The 24,075-nt window shown below is 45.7% G+C and overlaps 1 protein-coding gene across 1 annotated transcript in view; it reads left to right on the top strand.

The window, feature by feature from the left end:
* LOC110506941 (elongator complex protein 4) overlaps nt 1-24,075 on the top strand; it is a 126,896-nt gene that overhangs the window by 31,653 nt on the left and 71,168 nt on the right. The window contains exons 8-9 of the mRNA XM_090222921.1: nt 12,030-12,138; nt 15,120-15,226. Of these exons, the coding sequence (XP_090079047.1) occupies nt 12,030-12,138; nt 15,120-15,226 (216 nt within the window). The remainder of the gene's footprint in view (nt 1-12,029; nt 12,139-15,119; nt 15,227-24,075) is intronic.

The raw sequence follows: 24,075 nt of genomic DNA, 5'->3' as shown, positions 1-24,075 counted from the left end.
CAAGTAGGTCACATGTCAGTACATACACACAACCAGTAGGTCACATGGGGGAGGGGCGTCGCCCCGTGAGGTGTTGTTTTATTTGTTTTTTGAAACCAGGTTTGCGGTTCACTTGCTCTATATGAGATAGGAGGTCCATGCACTCATGGCTCTGTATAATACTGTATATGAGATAGGAGATCCATGCACTCATGGCTCTGTATAATACTGTATATGAGATAGGAGGTCCATGCACTCATGGCTCTGTATAATACTGTATATGAGATAGGAGGTCCATGCACTCATGGCTCTGTATAATACTGTATATGAGATAGGAGATCCATGCACTCATGGCTCTGTATAATACTGTATATGAGATAGGAGGTCCATGCACTCATGGCTCTGTATAATACTGTATATGAGATAGGAGATCCATGCACTCATGGCTCTGTATAATACTGTATATGAGATAGGAGGTCCATGCACTCATGGCTCTGTATAATACTGTATATGAGATAGGAGGTCCATGCACTCATGGCTCTGTATAATACTGTATATGAGATAGGAGATCCATGCACTCATGGCTCTGTATAATACTGTATATGAGATAGGAGGTCCATGCACTCATGGCTCTGTATAATACTGTATATGAGATAGGAGGTCCATGCACTCATGGCTCTGTATAATACTGTATATGAGATAGGAGGTCCATGCACTCATGGCTCTGTATAATACTGTATATGAGATAGGAGGTCCATGCACTCATGGCTCTGTATAATACTGTACGTGTCTTTGAATTGGTTCTGGACTTGGGGACTGTGAAAAGACCCCTGCTTGCATGTCTAGTGGGGTAAATGTGTGTCAGTGCTGTGTGTAAATTGACTATTCAAATCATTTGGAACGTACAACACATTGTTTCTTATAAAAACAAGAAGTGATGCATTCAGTCTTTCCTCAACTCTTAGCCAAGACAGACTGTCAAGCACAGTATTAATATTAGCCCTCTGATTACAATGAAGAGAAAGACGTGACGCTCTGTTCTGGACCAGCTGCAGCTTAACTAGGTCCTTCTTGCAGCACTGGACCACACGACTGGACAATAATCAAGATTAGACAAAACTAGAGCCTGCAGGAGTTGCTTTGTGGAGTGTGGTGTCAAAAAAGCAGAGTGTCTCTTTATTGCGGACAGACCTCTCCCCATCTTTACAACCATTGAATTTAGTTATAGAGATGTTCAGGACCAGTTTATTACTGACCACCCATTCCAAAACTCACTGCAACTCTTTAAGTGTTTCAATGACTTCATTAGCTGTGGTTGCTGAGGTGTATATGGTTGAATCATCAGCATACATGGACACACATGCTTTGTTTAATGCTAGTGGCACGTCTTTTGTAAAAATAGATAAGAGTAAAGGGCCTAGAGAGTTGCCCTGCGGTACACCACACTTTACATGTTTGACATTAGAGAAGCTTCCATTAAAGAAAACCCTTTGAGTTTGATTATAACTTTTTTTAGAGCTTTCTCAACAACAGGTAATGGTCAATAATATCAAAGGCTGCACTGAAATCTAACAGTACAGCTCCCACAATCTTATTATCAATTTATTTTAACCAATCGTCAGTCATTTGTGTCAGTGCAGTACATTTTGAGTGCCCTTCTCTATAAGCATGCTGAAAGTCTGTTGTTAATTTGTTTACAGAGAAATGGCATTGTATTTGGTCAAACATAATTTATTCCAACAGTTTGTTAAGAGCTGGCAGCAAGCTGATAGGTCTGCTGTTAGAACCAGTAAAGGCCACTTTACCACTCTTGGGTAGTGGAATGACTTTGGCTTCCCTCCAGGCCTGAGGACAAAGACATATTTTTAATCTGAGCCTAGAAGAATGACAGATAGGAGTGGCTCTAGAGTCAGCTACCATTCTCAGTGTCAGGAGGTTTGTCATTATTGATCGATAACAATCATTTTTTCACCTCTCCCACACTTCAAACTTACAATGCTCATCTTTCATTATTTGTTTTTTTTATACAATTGCTCACTGTTCGTTGTTGGCATTTCCTGCCTAAGTTTGACTACTTTGTGTGTGTGTGTGTGCGTGTGTGTGTGTGTGTGTGTGTGTGTGTGTGTGTTCGTCCTTACTCTGGACCCTCAGTGTGGAGTAGGTGGGGACATATGGCAGACGGTGGCTCTCTCCCAGAAACTCAGAAACACACTCACTAGAACAGACATCCAGACCAGACCGATCTGATGTAGGGCTGGGCGATATGGCCTAAAAATCATATCTTGATTTTTTTTTTTAATCTAATTTATGGGCGATTTCATGATATACAGTATATTTTTTAACGTTTTCTCTAAATAAGCGTTGTTGCACAATTTCAGGTCAAATACACTGCATTTCAAACAGTCAGCAATAATCTAATGAATTCAGGGCTTATAAAATGATATCTAGGCTAAAAATAAGCCTTCCGCATCCATAAGACCCAATAATAATTTACATTTTTGATTAGTATAGTTGAACCTTTATTGTATGCTATAGCTTGGAACATAAATACATGGGACTCTAGATGACATCATAATGAGGTTTTGTTTCCAACAATTCGTCTGTTTTCCTAAAGAAGTTAAATCCCCTATGTGTTTTGTTTCCTTGCCACAATACTAACAAGAATCGCGATACTGGTATGTTCCCGGGCCCTACCCTGTACCCCCTAACCCTGTCCTGAGAGGTAGTATGGACAACGATGCCTTCTCTGATGGGAGTGACCACTGACTGTCCCTCTCTGGCCTGAATACTAAACCCTTCATATCTGATTCTCTGCCCCCCTCCACCCTATAACAACCACGTGATGTTGGAGGTATAGCAACACGTGATGTTGGAGGTATAGCAACACGTGATGTTGGAGGTATAGCAACACGTGATGTTGGAGGTATAGCAACACGTGATGTTGGAGGTATAGCAACACGTGATGTTGGAGGTATAGCAACACGTGATGTTGGAGGTATAGCAACACGTGATGTTGGAGGTATAGCAACACGTGATGTTGGAGGTATAGCAACACGTGATGTTGGAGGTATAGCAACACGTGGTGTTGGAGGTATAGCAACACGTGATGTTGGAGGTATAGCAACACGTGATGTTGGAGGTATCGCAACACGTGATGTTGGAGGTATCGCAACACGTGATGTTGGAGGTATAGCAACACGTGATGTTGGAGGTATAGCAACACGTGATGTTGGAGGTATAGCAACACGTGATGTTGGAGGTATAGCAACACGTGATGTTGGAGGTATAGCAACACGTGATGTTGGAGGTATAGCAACACGTGATGTTGGAGGTATAGCAACACGTGATGTTGGAGGTATCGCAACACGTGATGTTGGAGGTATAGCAACACGTGACTGTGATAGAGGAAGCTTTATTTAGCTAGTTGGTTAGTCTGGTCTCTCTCAGCCACAGACAGTCTAGACTGGCAGCAGTGGGGCTAGCTGGGCTATCCATTATTAAACACCCACACCCAGGGAGGAAGAGTGATGCACAGAAAGCCTCCTCACACCGCCCAGTGCCACAGTCCACTTGAAACTTTAATCAGGACCTCGGTCCCCTTGCTCATCACACACACCCATCATTCAGAGCCCCACTAGTTTTGATCCCTACCTTTTTAGCTAAAAATAATAATATATATTATTTTTTGAGGGATGCATGCTTTGCATGTAATATTGACATTAATACGTGTCACACATCAGTTTGGAAACGATGTACATTTAAAAAAATATATATATATTGAGTTAATAAAGCCACATACAAACTTGGTCTCTTTTTTGCTTTCTTGAGTAAGGCAGCTCCAAAATGCAGGTGTTTCAGCCTAGCTCAGTGCTTTCTGTGGTGGAGGGGCAGCCAGTGGAAAATACAGAACATAGGGGTTGGTAATGTTCTCTATTTGCGCCGTGAATGGCTCAGTGTTCTGTCACTCACGCCCCTTGGGTGCTGCCTTAGTTACATTAGTAGTGCCCATCCAAGAAGATTCAAGGTCATTGGCCACAGATAAAATTATGTCAAATCACATACAGTTGAAGTCGGAAATGTACATACACTTAGGTTGGAGTCATTAAAACTCGTTTTTCAACCACCACAAATTTCTTGTTAACAAACTATAGTTTTGGCAAGTCGGTTAAGACATCTACTTTGTGCATGACACAAGTACTTTTTCCAACAATTGTTTACAGACAGATTATTTCACTTATAATTCACTGTATCACAATTCCAGTGGGTCAGAAGTTTACATACACTAAGTTGACTGTGCCTTTAAACATCTTGTAAAAATGATGTCATGGCTTTAGAAGCTTCTTATTGACATTGTTTGAGTCAATTGGAGGTGTACCTGTGGATGTATTTCAAGGCCTAACTTCAAACACAGTGCCTCTTCGCTTGACATCATGGGAAAATCAAAAAATATCAGCCAAGTCCTCAAAAAATAAATTGTAGACCTCCACAAGTCGGGTTCATCCTTGGGAGCAATTTCCAAACGCCTGAAGGTACCACGTTCATCTGTACAAACAATAGTACGCAAGTATAAACACCACGGGTCCACGCAGCCGTCGTACTGCTGAGGAAGGAGACTCGTTCTATCCCCTAGAGATGAATGTACTTTGGTGCGAAAAGTGCAAATCAATCCCAGATCAACAGCAAAGGACCTTGTGAAGATGCTGGAGGAAACGGGTACAAAAGTATCTATATCCACAGTAAAACAAGTCCTATATTGACATAACCTGAAAGGCCGCTCAGCAAGAAAGAAGAAAAATGGCAGACTACGGTTTGCAACTGCACATGGGGACAAAGATCGTATGTTTTGGAGAAATGTCCTCTGGTCTGATGAAACAAAAATAGAACTGTTTGGCCATAATGACCATTGTTATGTTTGGAGGTAAAAGGAGGAGGCTTGCAAGCTGAATAACACCATCCCAACTGTGAAGCACGGGGGTGGCAGCATTATGTTGTGGGGGTGCTTTGCTGCAGGAGAGACTGGTGCACTTCACAAAATAGATGGCATCATGAGGTAGGAAAAGAATGTGGATATATTGAAGCAACATCTCAAGACATCAGTCAGGAAGTTAAAAGCTTGGTCGCAAATGGGTCTTCCAAATGGACAATGACCCCAAGCATACTTCCAAAGTTGTGGCAAAATGGTTTAAGGACAACAAAGTCAAGGTATTGGAGTGGCCATCACAAAGCCCTGATCTCAATCCTATAGAACATTTGTGGGCAGAACAGAAAAAATCGTGTGCGAGCAAGGAAGCCTACAAACCTGACTCAGTTACACCAGCTCTGTCAGGAGGAATGGACCAAAATTCACCCAACTTATTGTGGGAAGCTTGTGGAAGGCTACCCGAAATGTTTGACCCAAGTTTAACAATTTAAAGGCAATGCTACCAAATGCTAATTGAGCGTATGTTAACTTCTGACCCACTGGGAATCTGATGAAAGAAATAAAAGCTGAAATAAATCATTCTCTCTACTATTTTTCTGACATTTCACATTCTTATAAGGTTGCCATGGACCCAAAAATATTTTGGGTCTGTGGCCAGGAATTTCCCCAGACCTTAATCCCATTGAGAATTTGTGGTCAGTCCTCAAGGCGGGTGGACAAACAAAACCCCCAAAAATTCTGGCAAACTCCAAGCATTTATTATGCAAGGATGGGCTGCCATCAGTCAGGATGTGGCCCAGAAGTTAATTGACAGCATGCCAGGGTAGATTGCAGAGGTCTTGAAAAAGGAGAGTCAACACTGCAAATATTGACTCTTTGCATCAACTTCATGTAATTGTCAATAAAAGCCTTTGAAACTTATGAAATGCTTGTAATTATACTTCAGTATTCCATAGTAACATCTAACAAAAATATCTAAAGACACCGAAGCAGCAAACTTTGTGGAATTTAATATTTGTGTCATTCTCAAAACCTTTGTCCACGACTGCATATAGGGGAAAGGATAACTGCATTGAAGCGGCAAGACGTCGGCATTTGGTTTATTGATTGTGATATGTTGTCTGATGACCTACAGGTAACTGCCAAAATCTTGAGTAAATGAGGCATACATAGTATATTGAAAGCAGGTGCTTCCACACACATGTGGTTATTGAGTTAAATAAGCAATTAACATCCCATCATGCTTAGGGTCATATATAAAAATTTGGTTACCATGGCTAGAAGAAGAGATCTCAGTGACTTTGAAAGAGAGGTCTCTATAAGGAGCATAGGGGGTTTAAAGGGTGTGTGCATCAGTCACCAGATCTCACCCCAATTAAACGCTTATGGGAGATTCTGGAGCGGCGCCTGAGACTGTATTTTCCATCACCAAAACACCAAATTATGAAATTGATCGTGAAAGAATGTTGTCACATCCCTCCAATAGACTTCCAGACACTTGTAGAATCTATGCCATGGCTCCTTGAAGCTGTTCTGGTGGCTCTTGGTGGCCCAACGCCCTATTAAGTTGGTGTTTCCTTTATTTTGGCAGTTACCCGTATGTGAAGGAGAAGCCACCAGACAGTGAGGGGACAGACAAATCATATTAAAGGTTATTTGTCACGTGCGCCGAATACAACAGGTGTAGTAGACCTTACAGTGAAATGCTTACTTACAGGCTCTAACCAATGGTGCGGAAAAAAAGGTGTGTGTGTGTAGGTAAGTAAAGAAATAAAACAACAGTAAAAAGACATTTGAAAAAAGAGTAGCAAGGCTATATACTGTTAGTCGGGCTTATTGAGGTAGTATGTACATGTAGGTATCGTTAAAGTGACTGTGCATGTATGATGAACAGAGAGTAGCAGAAGTGTAAAAAGAGGGGTTGGCGGGTGGTGGGACACAATGCAGATAGTCCAAGTAACCATTTGGTTACCTGTTCAGGAGACTTATGGCTTGGGGGTAAAAACTGTTGAGAAGCCTTTTTGTCCTAGACTTGGCACTTCGATACAGCTTGCCATGCGGTAGGAGAGAGAACAGTCTGATGGGTGGCTGGGCTCTTTGACCATTTTTAGGGCCTTCCTCTGACACCGCCTGGTGTAGAGGTCTTGGATGGCAGGGAGCTTTGCCGTACACACTACCCTCTGAAGTGCCTTGCGGTCAGAGGCCGAGCAATTGCCGCACCAGGCAGTGATGCAACCGGTCAGGATGCTCTCGATGTTGCAGCTGTAGAACCTTTTGAGGATCTCAGGGCCCATGCCAAATCTTTTTCATTTCCTGAGGGGGAATAGGCTTTGTTGTGCCCTCTTCACGACAATCTTGGTGTGTTTGGACCAATCTAGTTTGTTGATGTGGACACCAAGGAATTTGAAGCTCTCGACCTGCTCCACTACAGCCCCATCGATGAGAATGTGGGCGTGCTCAGTGCTCCTTTTCCTGTAGTCCACAATCATCTCCTTAGTCTTGGTTACGTTGAGGTATAGGTTGTTATTCTGGTACCACCCGGCCAGGTCTCTGACCTCCTCCCTATAGACTGTCTCGTCATTGTCGGTGATCAGGCCTACCACTGTTGTGTAGTCAGCAAACTTAATGATGGTGTTGGAGTCTTGCCTGGCCATGCAGTCGTGGGTGAACAGGGAGTACAGGAGGGGACTGAGCACGCACCCCTGGGGAGCTCCAGTGTTGAGGATCAGTGTGGCAGATGTGTTGCTACCTACCCTCGCCACCTGTCAGGAAGTCCAGGATCCAGTTGCAGAGGGAGGTGTTTAGTCCCAGGATCCTTAGCTTGGTGATGAGCTTTGAGGGTACTATGGTGTCGAACACTGAGCTGTTGTCAATGAACAACATTCTCACATAGGTGTTCCTTTTGTCCAGGTATGAAAGGGCAGTGTGGAGTGCAATAGAGATTGCATCATCTGTGGATCTGTTTGGGCTGTATGCAAATTGGAGTGGGTCTAGGGTTTCTGGGATAATGGTGTTATGTGAGCCATTACCAGCCTTTCAAAGCACTCCATGGCTATGGAACAGCTGATGCTCTCATGCATGCCTCAGTGTTGCTTGCCTCGAAGCGAGCATAGAAGTGATTTAGCTCGTCTGGTAGGCTCGTATCACTGGGCAGCTCTTGGCTGTGCTTCCCTTTGTAGTCTGTAATAGTTTGCAAGTCCTGCCACATCCGACGAGCGTCTGAGCCGGTGTAGTATGATTCAATCTTAGCCCTGTATTGACGCTTTGCCTGTTTGATGGTTCATCTCAGGGCATAGTGGGATTTCTTGTAAGCTTCCGGGTTAGAGTCTCGCACCTTGAAAGCGGCAGCTGTACCCTTTAGCTCAGTGCGAATGTTGCCTGTAATCCATGGCTTCTGGTTGGGGTATGTACGTACAGTCACTGTGGGGACGACGTCCTCAATGCACTTATTGATAAAGCCAGTGACTAATGTGGTGTATTCCTCAATGTCATCGGAAGAATCCCGGAACATGTTCCAGTCTGTGATAGCAAAACAGTCCTGTAGTTTAGCATCTGCTTCATCTGACCATTTTTTTATAGACCGAGTCACTGGTGCTTCCTACTTTAATTTTTGCTTGTAAGCAGGAATTAGGAGGATAGAGTTGTGTTCGGATTTACCAAATGGAGGGCGAGGGAGAGCTTTGTACGTGTCTTTGTGTGTGGAGTACAGGTGATCTATAATTTTTTTCCCTCTGGTTGCACATTTAACATGTTGATAGAGTTTTGTAGAACTGATTTAAGTTTCCCTGCATTAAAGTCTCCGGCCACTAGGAGCGCCGCCTCTGGGTGAGTGGTTTCCTGTTTTCTTATTTCCTTATACAGTTGACTGAGTGCGGTCTTAGTGCCAGCATCAGTCTGTGGTGGTAAATAAACAGCCACGAAAAGTATAGCTGAAAAGTATAGCTGAAAAGTATAGCTGAAAATTATAGACAGGATGTTCATTTAGTTGGCCATCCTAAAATCACAGACCACACACACACTATTGGTGGCCCACCCCTCTAAACAGTACAATTAAAATGTGTGCTAAGTAATTTCGCTCACCCGGGGTTTAATTTCTGTGTGTGACTGACCTCAGCCTCTAAGTGCTCTGAGGCATGACTGGGGGGACATGCATACTTTAACAGTAGAACACAAGTGTAAAGGATGGAGAACAAGAAAGGAAGATAAGACAGGAAGGCATGAAAACTGCATCAGGCAGGTGGCAGGCAGCCAACACAGAGAGGAGGACCTTAATGATTTAAGAGGCTGAGGAGATGAATAATAGAAAACTCCCACCATCCCTGCGTCCCTCTTCCTCTCTTGCTGTGTTCCTCTCTCCCTCTCTTCCTGTTTTCCACTCTCCCTGCGTCCCTCTCTCCCTGCGTCCCTCTCTTCCTCTCTTGCTGTGTTCCTCTCTCCCTCTCTTCCTGTTTTCCACTCTCCCTGCGTCCCTCTCTCCCTGCGTCCCTCTCTTCCTCTCTTGCTGTGTTCCTCTCTCCCTGCATCCCTCTCTCCCTGCGTCCCTCTCTTCCTCTCTTGCTGTGTTTCTCTCTCCCTCTCTTCCTGTTTTCCACTCTCCCTGCGTCCCTCTCTCCCTGCGTCCCGCTCTTCCTCACTCACTGCGTCCCTCTCTTCCTCTCTCCCTCTTCCTTTCTCCCTCTCTCCCTGCGTCACTCTCTCCCTGCGTCCCTCTCTCCCTGCGTCCCTCTCTTCCTCCCTCCCTCTTCCTCTCTCCCTCTCTTCCTGTGTTCCTCTATCCCTCTCTTCCTGTGTTCCTCTTTCCCTCTCTTCCTGTTTTCCTCTCTCCCTCTCTTCCTGTTTTCCTCTCTCCCTCTCTTCCTGTTTTCCTCTCTCCCTCTCTTCCTGTTTTCCTCTCTCCCTCTCTTCCTGTTTTCCTCTCTCCCTCTCTTCCTCTCTCCCTCTCTTCCTGTTTTCCTCTCTCCCTCTCTCCCTGCGTCCCTCTCTCCCTGCGTCCCTCTCTCCCTGCGTCCCTCTCTCCCTGCGTCCCTCTCTCCCTGCATCCCTCTCTCCCTGCGTCCCTCTCTCCCTGCGTCCCTCTCTCCCTGCGTCCCTGTCTCCCTGCGTCCCTCTCTCCCTCTCTCCCTGCGTCCCTCTCTCCCTCTCTCCCTGCGTCCCTCTCTCCCTGCGTCCCTCTCTCCCTGCGTCTCTCTCTCCCTGCGTCCCTCTCTCACTGCGTCCCTCTCTCCCTGCGTCCCTCTCTTCCTCTTTCCCTCTCTCCCTGCGTCCCTCTCTCCCTCTCTCCCTGCGTCCCTCTCTCCCTCTCTCCCTGCGTCCCTCTCTCCCTCTCTCCCTGCGTCCCTCTCTCCCTCTCTCCCTGCGTCCCTCTCTCCCTCTTCCTCTTTCCTTCTCTTCCTGCGTCCCTCTCTCCCTGCGTCCCTCTCTCCCTCTGCGTCCCTCTCTCCCTGCGTCCCTCTCTCCCTCTTTCCCTGCGTCCCTCTCTCCCTCTCTCCCTGCGTCCCTCTCTCCCTGCGTCCCTCTCTCCCTGAGTCCCTCTCTCCCTGCGTCCCTCTCTCCCTGCGTCCCTCTCTCCCTGAGTCCCTCTCTCCCTCTTCCTCTTTCCCTCTCTCCCTGCGTCCCTCTCTCCCTGCGTCCCTCTCTCACAACCTCCCTCCTCCCTCCCTGCGTTCCCCCACCCTCCCTCCCTCCCTCCCTCCCTCTATCACCCTGCATTCCTCTCTCTCCCTCTTCCTTGTTCTCTGCTGTCACAACAGAGGGAGATCTGACCAGCAGGGGGAGCCCTCCTCGAGCGATCCTCTCCCCTTCACTCCTTCAACTGTGTGTTTGTGTTCTTGTGTGCATGTTGCGTGTGTGTTTGTCTTTGTGCTTGAGTGTACATATACACATCTCTCTACTTGTGTGTTATGTGGTACAAAGATATTATGCAGCATCTCCTCCTTGCTGCTCCTAATGTTTACCTTTAACCACCAAGCCATTCTACATCTGACCTCAACAACTGTCCCCCCCCACACCATTCTACAACTGACCTCAACAACTGCCCCCCCACACTATTCTACATCTGACCTCAACAACTGCCCCCCCCCACACCATTCTACAACTGACCTCAACAACTGCCCCCCCCCACACCATTCTACAACTGACCTCAACAACTGCCCCCCCCACACCATTCTACATCTGACCTCAACAACTGCCCCCCCACACCATTCTACATCTGACCTCAACAACTGCCCCCCACACCATTCTACAACTGCCCCCCCCACACCATTCTACAACTGCCCCCCCCACACCATTCTACATCTGACCTCAACAACTGCCCCCCCACACCATTCTACAACTGCCACCCCCACACCATTCTACATATAACCTCAACAACTGCCCCCCCACACCATTCTACATCTGACCTCAACAACTGCCCCCCCACACCATTCTACATCTGACCTCAACAACTGCCCCCCCACACCATTCTACATCTGACCTCAACAACTGCCCCCCCCCACACCATTCTACATATAACCTCAACAACTGCCCCCCCACACCATTCTACATCTGACCTCAACAACTGCCCCCCACACCATTCTACAACTGCCCCCCCCACACCATTCTACAACTGCCCCCCCACACCATTCTACATCTGACCTCAACAACTGCCCCCCCACACCATTCTACAACTGCCCCCCCCACACCATTCTACATATAACCTCAACAACTGCCCCCCCACACCATTCTACATCTGACCTCAACAACTGCCCCCCCACACCATTCTACAACTGCACCCCCCCCACACCATTCTACAACTGCCCCCCACACCATTCTACATCTGACCTCAACAACTGCCCCCCCACACCATTCTACATCTGACCTCAACAACTGCCCCCCCACACCTTTCTCCATGTAACCTCAACAACTGCCCCCCCCACACCTTTCTCCATGTAACCTCAACAACTGCCCCCCCCCACACCTTTCTCCATGTAACCTCAACAACTGCCCCCCCCCCCTAATTTAATTTCAGCGCTGACGTCAGGAGGTTTTCAATTACCTGTGATCTCTCATCTTTCTCTCTCCCTTTTTGTCTCTTTCCCTCACCCTCACTCTCCATCTCTCTTTCTTCTCTCCATCTCTCTCTCTCCTACAGAACAGAGCTCTGATGGGCAATATAACCAGGTTGTGTGACACGGCCATCGCTCTAGAGTCCTTCAGAGGCTCAGAGAGAGAGACCAACCCCCTGTACAAAGATTACCACGGTAACCCCCCCCCCCCCCCCCCCCCCCCACACACACACAAGGTGTGTGTGTGTGTGTGTGTGTGTGTGAGAGAGAGATTGTGGAGGCTGGTCGGCTAGGCAGGCAGGCCCCTCACAGGGCAGCCCAGGCTGTCAGGGCCTGTTAGTGGGCTGCTGCTCAATCAGACGTGCTCCTCACTAGACAGGCCGGGGGGGATTCAGCTGCCACGCCGCACTCTCCCCCTCGCCCCTCTCACCCCCCAGCAGAGCTCCTCTCTCCTGTCCTCCCTCCACACACATACAACCCCAGTCCCATATACCCCTGAGGCCTGGTGTAGAGCAGAGTGGACCAATGCTGGGGAATCCATATTCTTCACCATCACTCTCTCCATCTTTTTCTCTGTCCACTCCTCTCTCCATAGATGGTTTAGTCTGCTCTGACATGGAGGATGACAGTCTGAGAGGGGGAAGAGGAAGGATATATATATATATATATATATATATATATATATATATATATATATATATATATATATATATATATATATATATAAGCATCCCCCTCTCTCCCTCTCTCATACACACATTCCCTCTCTCCATCACTCCCTCACTCTCTCTCTCCCTCCCTCTCTCATACACACATTCCCTCTCTCCATCACTCCCTCACACTCTCTCTCTCTCCCTCCCTCATACACACGTTCCCTCTCTCCATCACTCCCTCACTCTCTCTCTCCCACACATAAAGGTCAGTTTAAGAGATGGAGGTATTTTTAGTCATGCCTCTCTCTTTCTCTCTTGCTCTTTTCCTCTGGTTTATTCCCCATCTCCTCTCCTCCTTTCCTCTGGTTTATTCCCCCTCTCCTTTGATTTATTCCCCCTCTCCTCTGGTTTATTCTCCCTCTCCTCTCCCCCTTTCCTCTGGTTTATTCCCCCTCTCCTCTGGTTTATTCCCCCTCTCCTCTGGTTTATTCCCCCTCTCCTCTGGTTTATTCCCCCTCTCCTCTGGTTTATTCCCCCTCTCCTCTGGTTTATTCCCCTTCTCCTCTCCTCTGGTTTATTCCCCCTCTCCTCTGGTTTATTCCCCCTCTCCTCTGGTTTATTCCCCCTCTCCTCTGGTTTATTCCCCCTCTCCTTTGATTTATTCCCCCTCTCCTCTGGTTTATTCCCCTTCTCCTCTCCTCTGGTTTATTCCCCCTCTCCTCTGGTTTATTCCCCCTCTCCTCTGGTTTATTCCCCCTCTCCTCTGGTTTATTCCCCCTCTCCTCTGTTTTATTCCCCTTCTCCTCTCCTCTGGTTTATTCCCCCTCTCCTCTGGTTTATTCCCCTTCTCCTCTCCTCTGTTTTATTCCCCCTCTCCTCTGGTTTATTCCCCTTCTCCTCTCCTCTGGTTTATTCCCCCTCTCCTCTGGTTTATTCCCCTTCTCCTCTCCTCTGGTTTATTCCCCTTCTCCTCTCCTCTGGTTTATTCCCCCTCTCCTCTGGTTTATCCCCCCTCTCCTCTGGTTTATTCCCCTTCTCCTCTCCTCTGGTTTATTCCGCCTCTCCTCTGTTTTATTCCCCTTCTCCTCTCCTCTGGTTTATTCCTAATTTCCTTTGGTTTATTCCTCCTTTCCTCTCAGCCTGGTTAGTCAGCCCTAGTTGAGACAGATGAAGAATGATTAAATGGCATCTTTTAGTTTCTCTTCTAACACATTGTTTTATGTACATGCTGACATGTCCCACGTCCCTAACCTGTCCCACGTCCCTAACCTGTCCCACATCCCTAACCTGTCCCACGTCCCTAACCTGTCCCACGTCCCTAACCTGTCCCACGTCCCTAACCTGTCCCACGTCCCTAACCTGTCCCACGTCCCTAACCTGTCCCACGTCCTTAACCTGTCCCACTGACCACTATTGTTTTGCTTTGTGTTCACCCACCACACAATGATACGGTTTAATATAATACACAGCTGAGGGTTGAATCTCTCTGTTAGAAAGATGTTGATCTGATATTTAACTATACTGGCACTATTTGACCTATATCAAAATATACATCCTCTGTTTAAGAATTTGCAAATGTGTGTTCATTGTGTGTTTTGTGTGTGTGCGTTTTGTAGCAGCAGTTCAGGGCTGCTCAAAGCATGCTGGGATGCCTGTCACAGCGAATCAGGCGATAGGAAATCACCCAAGTGCACGGAGGAGAGAACTCACCATCCCCCTCTCTTTCTCCATCTATTCCCCTCTCTCTCTCTCTCTCTCTCTCTCTCTCTTCTCTATCTTTTGTACCATCCCTGCTTCTGCTCTCCAGTTTTATGAAATGTCACTTTACGGAGGGAGGGAGAATTTCTTAAGGTCTCTTCCTATGAAAAGTGAACCTATTTATTCCTCTCACCCACCACCCCTCCCATCTACAACATATTATGTATAGCAAGCCCTACAGCACACACACACACACACACACACACAGTCATTCCAGCCTGCCGGTCTTCCTTCCTGAAATAAGAACTCAATTAGTTTGTCCCCTGGAATAGAAGTCCCTGTTTATCTTGTTCTGCCTCATTACTTGAGTATAATCACAACATTTTGCCTGAGTGCTTCAAGTGCTGAATCTTGCAGCTCCTGATTGGAAGGGAGGATAGAGTGAGGGAAGGAGACAGGGAAACATGGAGGGCGAAGGAACCTGTCTCCTGAGCTCCCTCCTAATAGGAGGTCTATGAGAGCCTGGCACATAACTGGCGATTACAACTCCTTTGGTGCGTGAGGGGTGCATCTCAATAGTCTATAGTGACTTCCTCTTCCCATGTCCATGCCTTCATCTGATCTGAAAATATAAGATAGGTTTAAGGAAGGTGGTGAATGCCTTCCAGGTATAACCTGTTCACAATCCACTTTGTTTCCACATCAGTGTAGAGAAAGGAAAGGAGACAATTGAGGAAGCCACTTTGACTATTGAGATGCACCCATGGATGATGTGTACTTTGTCCTTTATCCAAATTGGTTTCCCTCTGTCCTCTTCTCTCCCAGGTCTGCTAGATGTACGTCAGCTGCCCTATCTGAACTGCCTGGTGTGTGATCTGCCCGACAACAAGGACCTGGCCTTCAAACTCAAGAGGAAGCAGTTCACCATTGAGGTAGGCCTCTGCCACCACAACAACCCGCTCGAGCCTGTGGTTACGTAATCTAGCAAACAAACACGTGTCATATCCTGTTATCTTTTCACACGCTTTCTCTCATACTCTTTCACACGCTGTCTTTCACACACTCTGTCTTTCACACACTCTGTCTTTCACACACGCTGTCTTTCACACACTCTGTCTTTCACACACTCTGTCTTTCACACACTCTGTCTTTCACACACGCTGTCTTTCACACACGCTGTCTTTCACACACGCTGTCTTTCACACACGCTGTCTTTCAGATATACACATTCAGGCACATACTCATACACGCAGAGAAAAAGCACATTATCTCAACAGCCAAATCATATTATCATTTTAATGGAAGCGTTAACTTATTACAGATCTCCATTGAGAACAGAAGTAATGATTTATTTAAAACCTTCTGCATTTAATTTCTTCTGCGTACTTCCTGTCCACAGCATGGCTCACAGTAAGTGCTGATGGTTATTTTGAATTGTCTCTGGCGTTAGCCTCGCTTCACTAGTCTCTGTTAAAACCTCTTGAGTGTAGGGGGCAGTATTTTGATGTTTGGATGAAAAACGTACCCAAATTCAACTGCCTATTTCTCAGGCTCAGAATCTAGTATATGCATATAATTGTCAGATTAGGATAGAAAACACTCTAAAGTTTCCAAAACTGTCAAAATATGGTCTGTGAGTATAACAGAACTGATATTGCAGGCGAAAACCTGAGGAAAATCAAACCAGGAAGTGGCCTCTATTTTGAAAGCGCCATGTTCCATAGCCTGCCTTCGCTCCATTTAAAGGGATATCAACCTGATTCCTTTCCCTATGGCTTCCCCATGGTGTGGACAGTCTTAAGACATAGTTTCAGGCTTTTATTTTGAAAAATGAGCGAGAAAGATCACATCGCGGCTGGGTGCCAGCAGCGTTTTGTATGCGCAACTGCTTGGAGTATCCATTTTCTCTCTCTCTGAAGAAGCTGCATTCCCGGTTGATATATTATCGATTATATATTGTAAAAACAACCTGAGGATTGATTATAAAAAACGTTTAACATGTTTCTCCGAACATTACGGATACTATTTGGAATTTTCATCTGCGATGTCGTGACCGCTCGAGCCTGTTGATTTCTGAACATAACGCACCAACCAAATGGAGATATTTTGGATATAAAAATAATCTTTATGGAACAAAAGGAACATTTATTGTGTAACTGGGAGTCTCGTGAGTGCAAACATCCGAAGATCATCAAAGGTAAGCGATTTAATTTATTGCTTTTCTGACTTTCGTGACCTATCTACTTGGCTGCTAGCTGTTTGTAATATTTTGTCTACTGAGAGAGGTGTTCTTACATAAACGCTTGGTATGCTTTCGCCGAAAAGCTTTATTGAAATCTGACACGCCAGGTGGATTAACAACAAGCTAAGCTCTGTTTTGCTATATTGCACTTGTGATTTCATGAAAATTAAATATTTTTAGTGCTTTAATTTGAATTTGGAGCTCTGCAATTCAGCGGTGGTTGACAAAGATGATCCCGCTAACGGGATGGGTGCATCAAGAAGTGTGAACTTTCTCCAGCTGTCGGTTGGCAATGAGAAAGGTGAAACTATAGAGACACCAGTGTTGTCACACCTACTGCCGAGCAACTTCAAAGGTACCAGAGAAGAAACAGCTCATGAACAGGAGATGAGGAAAGACTATTGTGTTCTGGAGTACTTTAGTTGCTATGGACTTTTATCACGCCCCTATGACACCTACTTCCTGTTATTGTTGAGTACTTTAGTTACTATGGGCCTTTATCACGCCCCTATGACACCTACTTCCTGTTATTGTTGAGTACTTTAGTTACTATGGACCTTTATCACGCCCCTATGACACCTACTTCCTGTTATTGTTGAGTACTTTAGCTACTATGGACCTTTATCACGCCCCTATGACACCTACTTCCTGTTATTGTTGAGTACTTTAGTTACTATGGACTTTTATCACGCCCCTATGACACCTACTTCCTGTTATTGTTGAGTACTTTAGTTACTATGGGCCTTTATCACGCCCCTATGACACCTACTTCCTGTTATTGTTGAGAACTTTTGTTACTATAGTATGGAGTGTGTGGATAGTGCAGTGTATATGCCTGTACATCTGATGAGATAATTATGCCAGGGTCTGGCAGGTGTTAAGTTCAATCTTGGGACTGTCAAGCACTGCGATGGCTCTGTTTCCGCATTGGTACACACCCCCGTCACTAGACTGACTGACCTAGTACAGAATCTGTCATTTTCACTCTCTATTGTAGATATTCAGTGTGATATTCACTGAGTTCTCTGACATTAAAGGTTTGACTATGCTAATTCAACTCTTCCCTGACCCTCTGGCTTCTCTATCCAGCCCCTCCATTAAGGCCCTCTGTGTCCGTCTCCTCCCTCGCTTTTCTCCCTCCTCAGACTCCCCCAATCCAAGTACTCAAGTGCAGCTGCCCTCCCCTCTTGCCCTTGCCTTTATCCGTCGCTCGCACGCACGCACGCACGCACGCACACACGCACACACACACACACACACACACACACACACACACACGCACACACGCACACACACACGCACAAACAGACACACATACACACACACACACAAATTCACTCTCCTTCACTGTAATCCATCTCTGTGGCTCTTCTCTCCAGATGAAGGGCCTCTCCTCTGTCAAACTCATCATTGTCCCTCATTACTGTATCATTATCTTATTATTAACTTATCATACTCTGGCCTTGTAGTAGTTAATCAGGGAGTTATACTTACCCTTTATCATCCCTCTACTCTTTATCACCCTCTATCCTCCCTCTCTCTCACCCCCTCTTCCTCCTTTCTCTCCTCCCTTTCCTCCTCTCCTCTTCTCCCTCTGAAAAGCTGTCTCCGGTGTAGATTTATAAGGTCCATAAAAGTCAAGGTGGTTATTCTGAACGGCCTTTTAATTCCCCTCCTTAGTGGATCTGTATGTCTGCTGGGCTCCTCCCTGAGCCTCGGTGGGACTGGGTGATGTTGTACTGCTGCATACTGTCTGTGAGGGACAGGCCTTGTGTGGGGTTGTCTTGGGAATGACAGGCAGCACTCTTAATAAAAGTAAGACATGGAGTAGAAAAGAGAGGGAGAGGAAAGAGGTCAAGTCAAACTGGCTACAACACATGTTGATATAAGCGAGCACACGATATGAAATGCCAATCAAATTCCCTGGTGGTGATCTGTATTGTGTGTGTGTGAGGAGTGAATTTCCAGAGTATCTCTCATGACGTCACCAGTCGCCATCAAACCAATCAAACATTTATTTAACCTTTATTTAAATAGGCAAGTCAGTTAAGAACAAATTCTTATTTACAATGACGGCCTACACCGGCCAAACTCGTACGACACTGGGACAATTGTGCGCCGCCCTATGGGACTCCCAATCACAGCCGGTTGTGATGCAGCCTGGATCTCACATGCCAATCAGCAGTTGTTTCCCATTGTTACATAATGCTCTGCACTCTCTCAATGTTGTGATTGGCGCTTGGCATTCTGGGTAATGCATGGTGGGGGTGCGGCGGCCATTTCTGCTGAGTCACTGCCTCACCCCAGGTGTGTGCATGTCTGTGTTTACCTTTGCGTTCCGTCTGCGTGTCTCGGCGTGGCTGTGACCCGTTGGACAACTGTCCCAGAGGGATGTTGATTGGCATGTGAGATAGCGATGAGATTCCCTCCCAGCCCTGTGTGACGTCCCACACCAAGCCAACTAATCACTCCAGGACACGTCCGCCCCGGGCGGCAGCTCAGCCTCTTTCTCTACCTCTACCTGCATCTCTGGCTCTCTCTCCCTCTGTCACTCTCCTTCAACTATTCATCTGTCTATCTCTCTAGTGGTGTCTCTCCTTCTCCAACTTAAACTATTCATCTGTCTATCTCTCTAGTGGTGTCTCTCCTTCTCCACTTTCAACTATTCATCTGTCTCTCTCTAGTGGTGTCTCTCCTTCTCCAACTTAAACTATTCATCTGTCTATCTCTCTCTAGTGGTGTCTCTCCTTCTCTACCTTCAACTATTCATCTGTCTCTCTCTAGTGGTGTCTCTCCTTCACCACCTTCAACTATTCATATGTCTCTCTAGTGGTGTCTCTCCTTCTCCACCTTCAACTATTCATCTGTCTCTCTCTAGTGGTGTCTCTCCTTCTCCACCTTCAACTATTCATCGGTCTATCTCTAGTGGTGTCTCTCCTTCTCCACCTTCAACTATTCATCTGTCTCTCTCTAGTGGTGTCTCTCCTTCTCTACCTTCAACTATTCATCTGTCTCTCTCTAGTGGTGTCTCTCCTTCATCATCTTCAACTATTCATCTGTCTCTCTCTAGTGGTGTCTCTCCTTCTCCACCTTCAACTATTCATCTCTCTCTCTCTAGTGGTGTCTCTCCTTCTCTACCTTCAACTATTCATCTGTTTGTTTTTCTAGTGGTGTCTCTCCTTCTCCACTTTCAACTATTCATCTGTCTATCTCTCTAATGGTGTCTCTCCTTCTCCACCTTCAACTATTCATCTGTCTCTCTCTAGCGGTGTCTCTCCTTCTTCACCTTCAACTATTCATCTGTCGATCTCTAGTGGTGTCTCTCCTTCTCCACCTTCAACTATTCATCTGTCGATCTCTCTAGTGGTGTCTCTCCTTCTCTACCTTCAACTATTCATCTGTCTATCTCTCTAGTGGTGTCTCTCCTTCTCCACCTTCAACTGTTCATCTGTCTCTCTCTAGTGGTGTCTCTTCTCCACCTTCAACTATTCATCTGCCTATCTCTCTAGTGGTGTTTCTTCTTCTCCACCTTCAACTATTCATCTGCCTATCTCTCTAGTGGTGTCTCTTCTTCTCCACCTTCAACTATTCATCTGTCTATCTCTAGTGGTGTCTCTCCTTCTCTACCTTCAACTATTCATCTGTCTAGCTCTCTAGTGGTGTCTCTCCTTCTCCACCTTCAACTATTCATCTCTCTCTCTAGTGGTGTCTCTCCTTCTCTACCTTCAACTATTCATCTGTCTCTCTCTCTAGTGGTGTCTCTCCTTCTCCACCTTCAACTATTCATCTGTCTCTCTCTAGTGGTGTCTCTTCTTCTCCACTTTCAACTATTCATCTGTCTCTCTCTAGTGGTGTCTCTCCTTCTCTACCTTCAACTATTCATCTGTTTGTTTTTCTAGTGGTGTCTCTCCTTCTCCACTTTCAACTATTCATCTGTCGATCTCTAGTGGTGTCTCTCCTTCTCCACCTTCAACTATTCATCTGTCTATCTCTAGTGGTGTCTCTCCTTCTCTACCTTCAACTATTCATCTGTTTGTTTTTCTAGTGGTGTCTCTCCTTCTCCACTTTCAACTATTCATCTGTCGATCTCTAGTGGTGTCTCTCCTTCTCCACCTTCAACTATTCATCTGTCTATCTCTAGTGGTGTCTCTCCTTCTCTACCTTCAACTATTTATCTGTCTATCTCTAGTGGTGTCTCTCCTTCTCCACGTTCAACTATTCATCTGTCTATCTCTAGTGGTGTCTCTCCTTCTCCACTTTCAACTATTCATCTGTCTATCTCTAGTGGTGTCTCTCCACTTTCAACTATTCATCTGTCTATCTCTAGTGGTGTCTCTCCACTTTCAACTATTCATCTGTCTCTCTAGTGGTGTCTCTCCACTTTAAACTATTCATCTGTCTCTCTAGTGGTGTCTCTCCACTTTCAACTATTCATCTGTCTCTCTAGTGGTGTCTCTCCTTCTCCACCTTCAACTATTCATCTCTCTCTCTCTAGTGGTGTCTCTCCTTCTCCACCTTCAACTATTCATCTGTTTGTTTTTCTAGTGGTGTCTCTCCTTCTCCACCTTCAACTATTCATCTCTCTCTCTCTAGTGGTGTCTCTCTTTCTCCACCTTCAACTATTCATCTGTCTCTCTCTAGTGGTGTCTCTCCTTCTCCACCTTCAACTATTCATCTCTCTCTCTCTAGTGGTGTCTCTCCTTCTCCACCTTCAACTATTCATCTGTCTCTCTCTAGTGGTGTCTCTCCTTCTCTACCTTCAACTATTCATCTGTCTCTCTCTAGTGGTGTCTCTCCTTCATCACCTTCAACTATTCATCTGTTTGTTTTTCTAGTGGTGTCTCTCCTTCTCCACCTTCAACTATTCATCTGTCTATCTCTAGTGGTGTCTCTCCACTTTCAACTATTCATCTGTCTATCTCTAGTGGTGTCTCTCCACTTTCAACTATTCATCTGTCTATCTCTAGTGGTGTCTCTCCACTTTCAACTATTCATCTCTCTCTCTCTAGTGGTGTCTCTCCACTTTCAACTATTCATCTGTCTCTCTAGTGGTGTCTCTCCTTCTCCACCTTCAACTATTCTTCTGTCTCTCTCTAGTGGTGCCTCTCCTTCTCTACCTTCAACTATTCATCTGTCTCTCTCTAGTGGTGTCTCTCCTTCTCCACCTTCAACTATTCATCTGTTTGTTTTTCTAGTGGTGTCTCTCCTTCTCCACTTTCAACTATTCATCTGTCTATCTCTAGTGGTGTCTCTCCTTCTCCACCTTCAACTATTCATCTGCCTATCTCTAGTGGTGTCTCTCCTTCTCCACCTTCAACTATTCATCTGTCTCTCTCTAGTGGTGTCTCTCCTTCTCCACCTTCAACTATTCATCTGTCGATCTCTCTAATGGTGTCTCTCCTTCTCCACCTTCAACTATTCATCTGTCTCTCTCTCTAGTGGTGTCTCTCCTTCTCCACTTTCAACTATTCATCTGTCTCTCTCTTGTGGTGTCTCTCCTTCTCTACTTTCAACTATTCATCTGTCTCTCTCTAGTGGTGTCTCTCCTTCTCCACCTTCAACTATTCATCTCTCTCTCTCTAGTGGTGTCTCTCCACTTTCAACTATTAATCTGTCTCTCTCTAGTGGTGTCTCTCCTTCTCCACCTTCAACTATTCATATGTTTGTTTTTCTAGTGGTGTCTCTCCTTCTCCACCTTCAACTATTCATCTGTCTATCTCTAGTGGTGTCTCTCCACTTTCAACTATTCATCTCTCTCTCTCTAGTGGTGTCTCTCCACTTTCAACTATTCATATGTCTCTCTAGTGGTGTCTCTCCTTCTCCACCTTCAACTATTCATCTGTCTCTCTCTAGTGGTGTCTCTCCTTCTCCACCTTCAACTATTCATCTGTCTATCTCTAGTGGTGTCTCTCCTTCTCCACTTTCAACTATTCATCTGTCTATCTCTAGTGGTGTCTCTCCTTCACCACCAACTATTCATCTGTTTGTTTTTCTAGTGTTGTCTCTCCTTCTCCACCTTCAACTATTCATCTGTCTCTCTCTAGTGGTGTCTCTCCTTCTCCACCTTCAACTATTCATCTGTCTCTCTCTAGTGGTGTCTCTCCTTCATCACCTTCAACTATTCATCTGTCTCTCTCTAGTGGTGTCTCTCCTTCTCCACCTTCAACTATTCATCTGTCGATCTCTCTAATGGTGTCTCTCCTTCTCCACCTTCAACTATTCATCTGTCTCTCTCTAGTGGTGTCTCTCCTTCTCTACCTTCAACTATTCATCTGTCTCTCTCTAGTGGTGTCTCTCCTTCTCCACCTTCAACTATTCATCTGTCTCTCTCTAGTGGTGTCTCTCCTTCATCACCTTCAACTATTCATCTGTCTCTCTCTTGTGGTGTCTCTCCTTCTCTACTTTCAACTATTCATCTGTCTATCTCTAGTGGTGTCTCTCCTTCTCTACCTTCAACTATTCATCTGTCTCTCTCTAGTGGTGTCTCCTTCTCTACCTTCAACTATTCATCTGTCTCTCTCTAGTGGTGTCTCTCCACTTTCAACTATTCATCTGTCTCTCTCTAGTGGTGTCTCTCCTTCTCCACCTTCAACTATTCATCTGTTTGTTTTTCTAGTGGTGTCTCTCCTTCTCCACCTTCAACTATTCATCTCTCTCTCTCTAGTGGTGTCTCTCCACTTTCAACTATTCATCTGTCTATCTCTAGTGGTGTCTCTCCTTCTCCACCTTCAACTATTCATCTGTCTCTCTCTAGTGGTGTCTCTCCTTCTCTACCTTCAACTATTCATCTGTCTATCTCTAGTGGTGTCTCTCCTTCTCCACCTTCAACTATTCATCTGTCTCTCTCTAGTGGTGTCTCTCCTTCATCACCTTCAACTATTCATCTGTCTCTCTCTTGTGGTGTCTCTCCTTCTCTACTTTCAACTATTCATCTGTCTATCTCTAGTGGTGTCTCTCCTTCTCTACCTTCAACTATTCATCTGTCTCTCTCTAGTGGTGTCTCCTTCTCTACCTTCAACTATTCATCTGTCTCTCTCTAGTGGTGTCTCTCCACTTTCAACTATTCATCTGTCTCTCTCTAGTGGTGTCTCTCCTTCTCCACCTTCAACTATTCATCTGTTTGTTTTTCTAGTGGTGTCTCTCCTTCTCCACCTTCAACTATTCATCTGTCTATCTCTAGTGGTGTCTCTCCACTTTCAACTATTCATCTGTCTATCTCTAGTGGTGTCTCTCCTTCTCCACCTTCAACTATTCATCTGTCTCTCTCTAGTGGTGTCTCTCCACTTTCAACTATTCATCTCTCTCTCTCTAGTGGTGTCTCTCCACTTTCAACTATTCATATGTCTCTCTAGTGGTGTCTCTCCTTCTCCACCTTCAACTATTCATCTGTCTCTCTCTAGTGGTGTCTCTCCTTCTCCACCTTCAACTATTCATCTGTCTATCTCTAGTGGTGTCTCTCCTTCACCACCAACTATTCATCTGTCTCTCTCTAGTGGTGTCTCTCCTTCTCCACCTTCAACTATTTATCTGTCTATCTCT

The sequence above is a fragment of the Oncorhynchus mykiss genome, chromosome 26 (genome assembly GCF_057628025.1).
Source record: "Oncorhynchus mykiss isolate SJ-2025 chromosome 26, ASM5762802v1, whole genome shotgun sequence".
Taxonomy (NCBI): domain Eukaryota; kingdom Metazoa; phylum Chordata; class Actinopteri; order Salmoniformes; family Salmonidae; genus Oncorhynchus; species Oncorhynchus mykiss.
The sequence above is the reverse complement of the archived record's forward strand: the minus strand, read 5'-3'. Positions and strand labels throughout refer to the sequence as shown.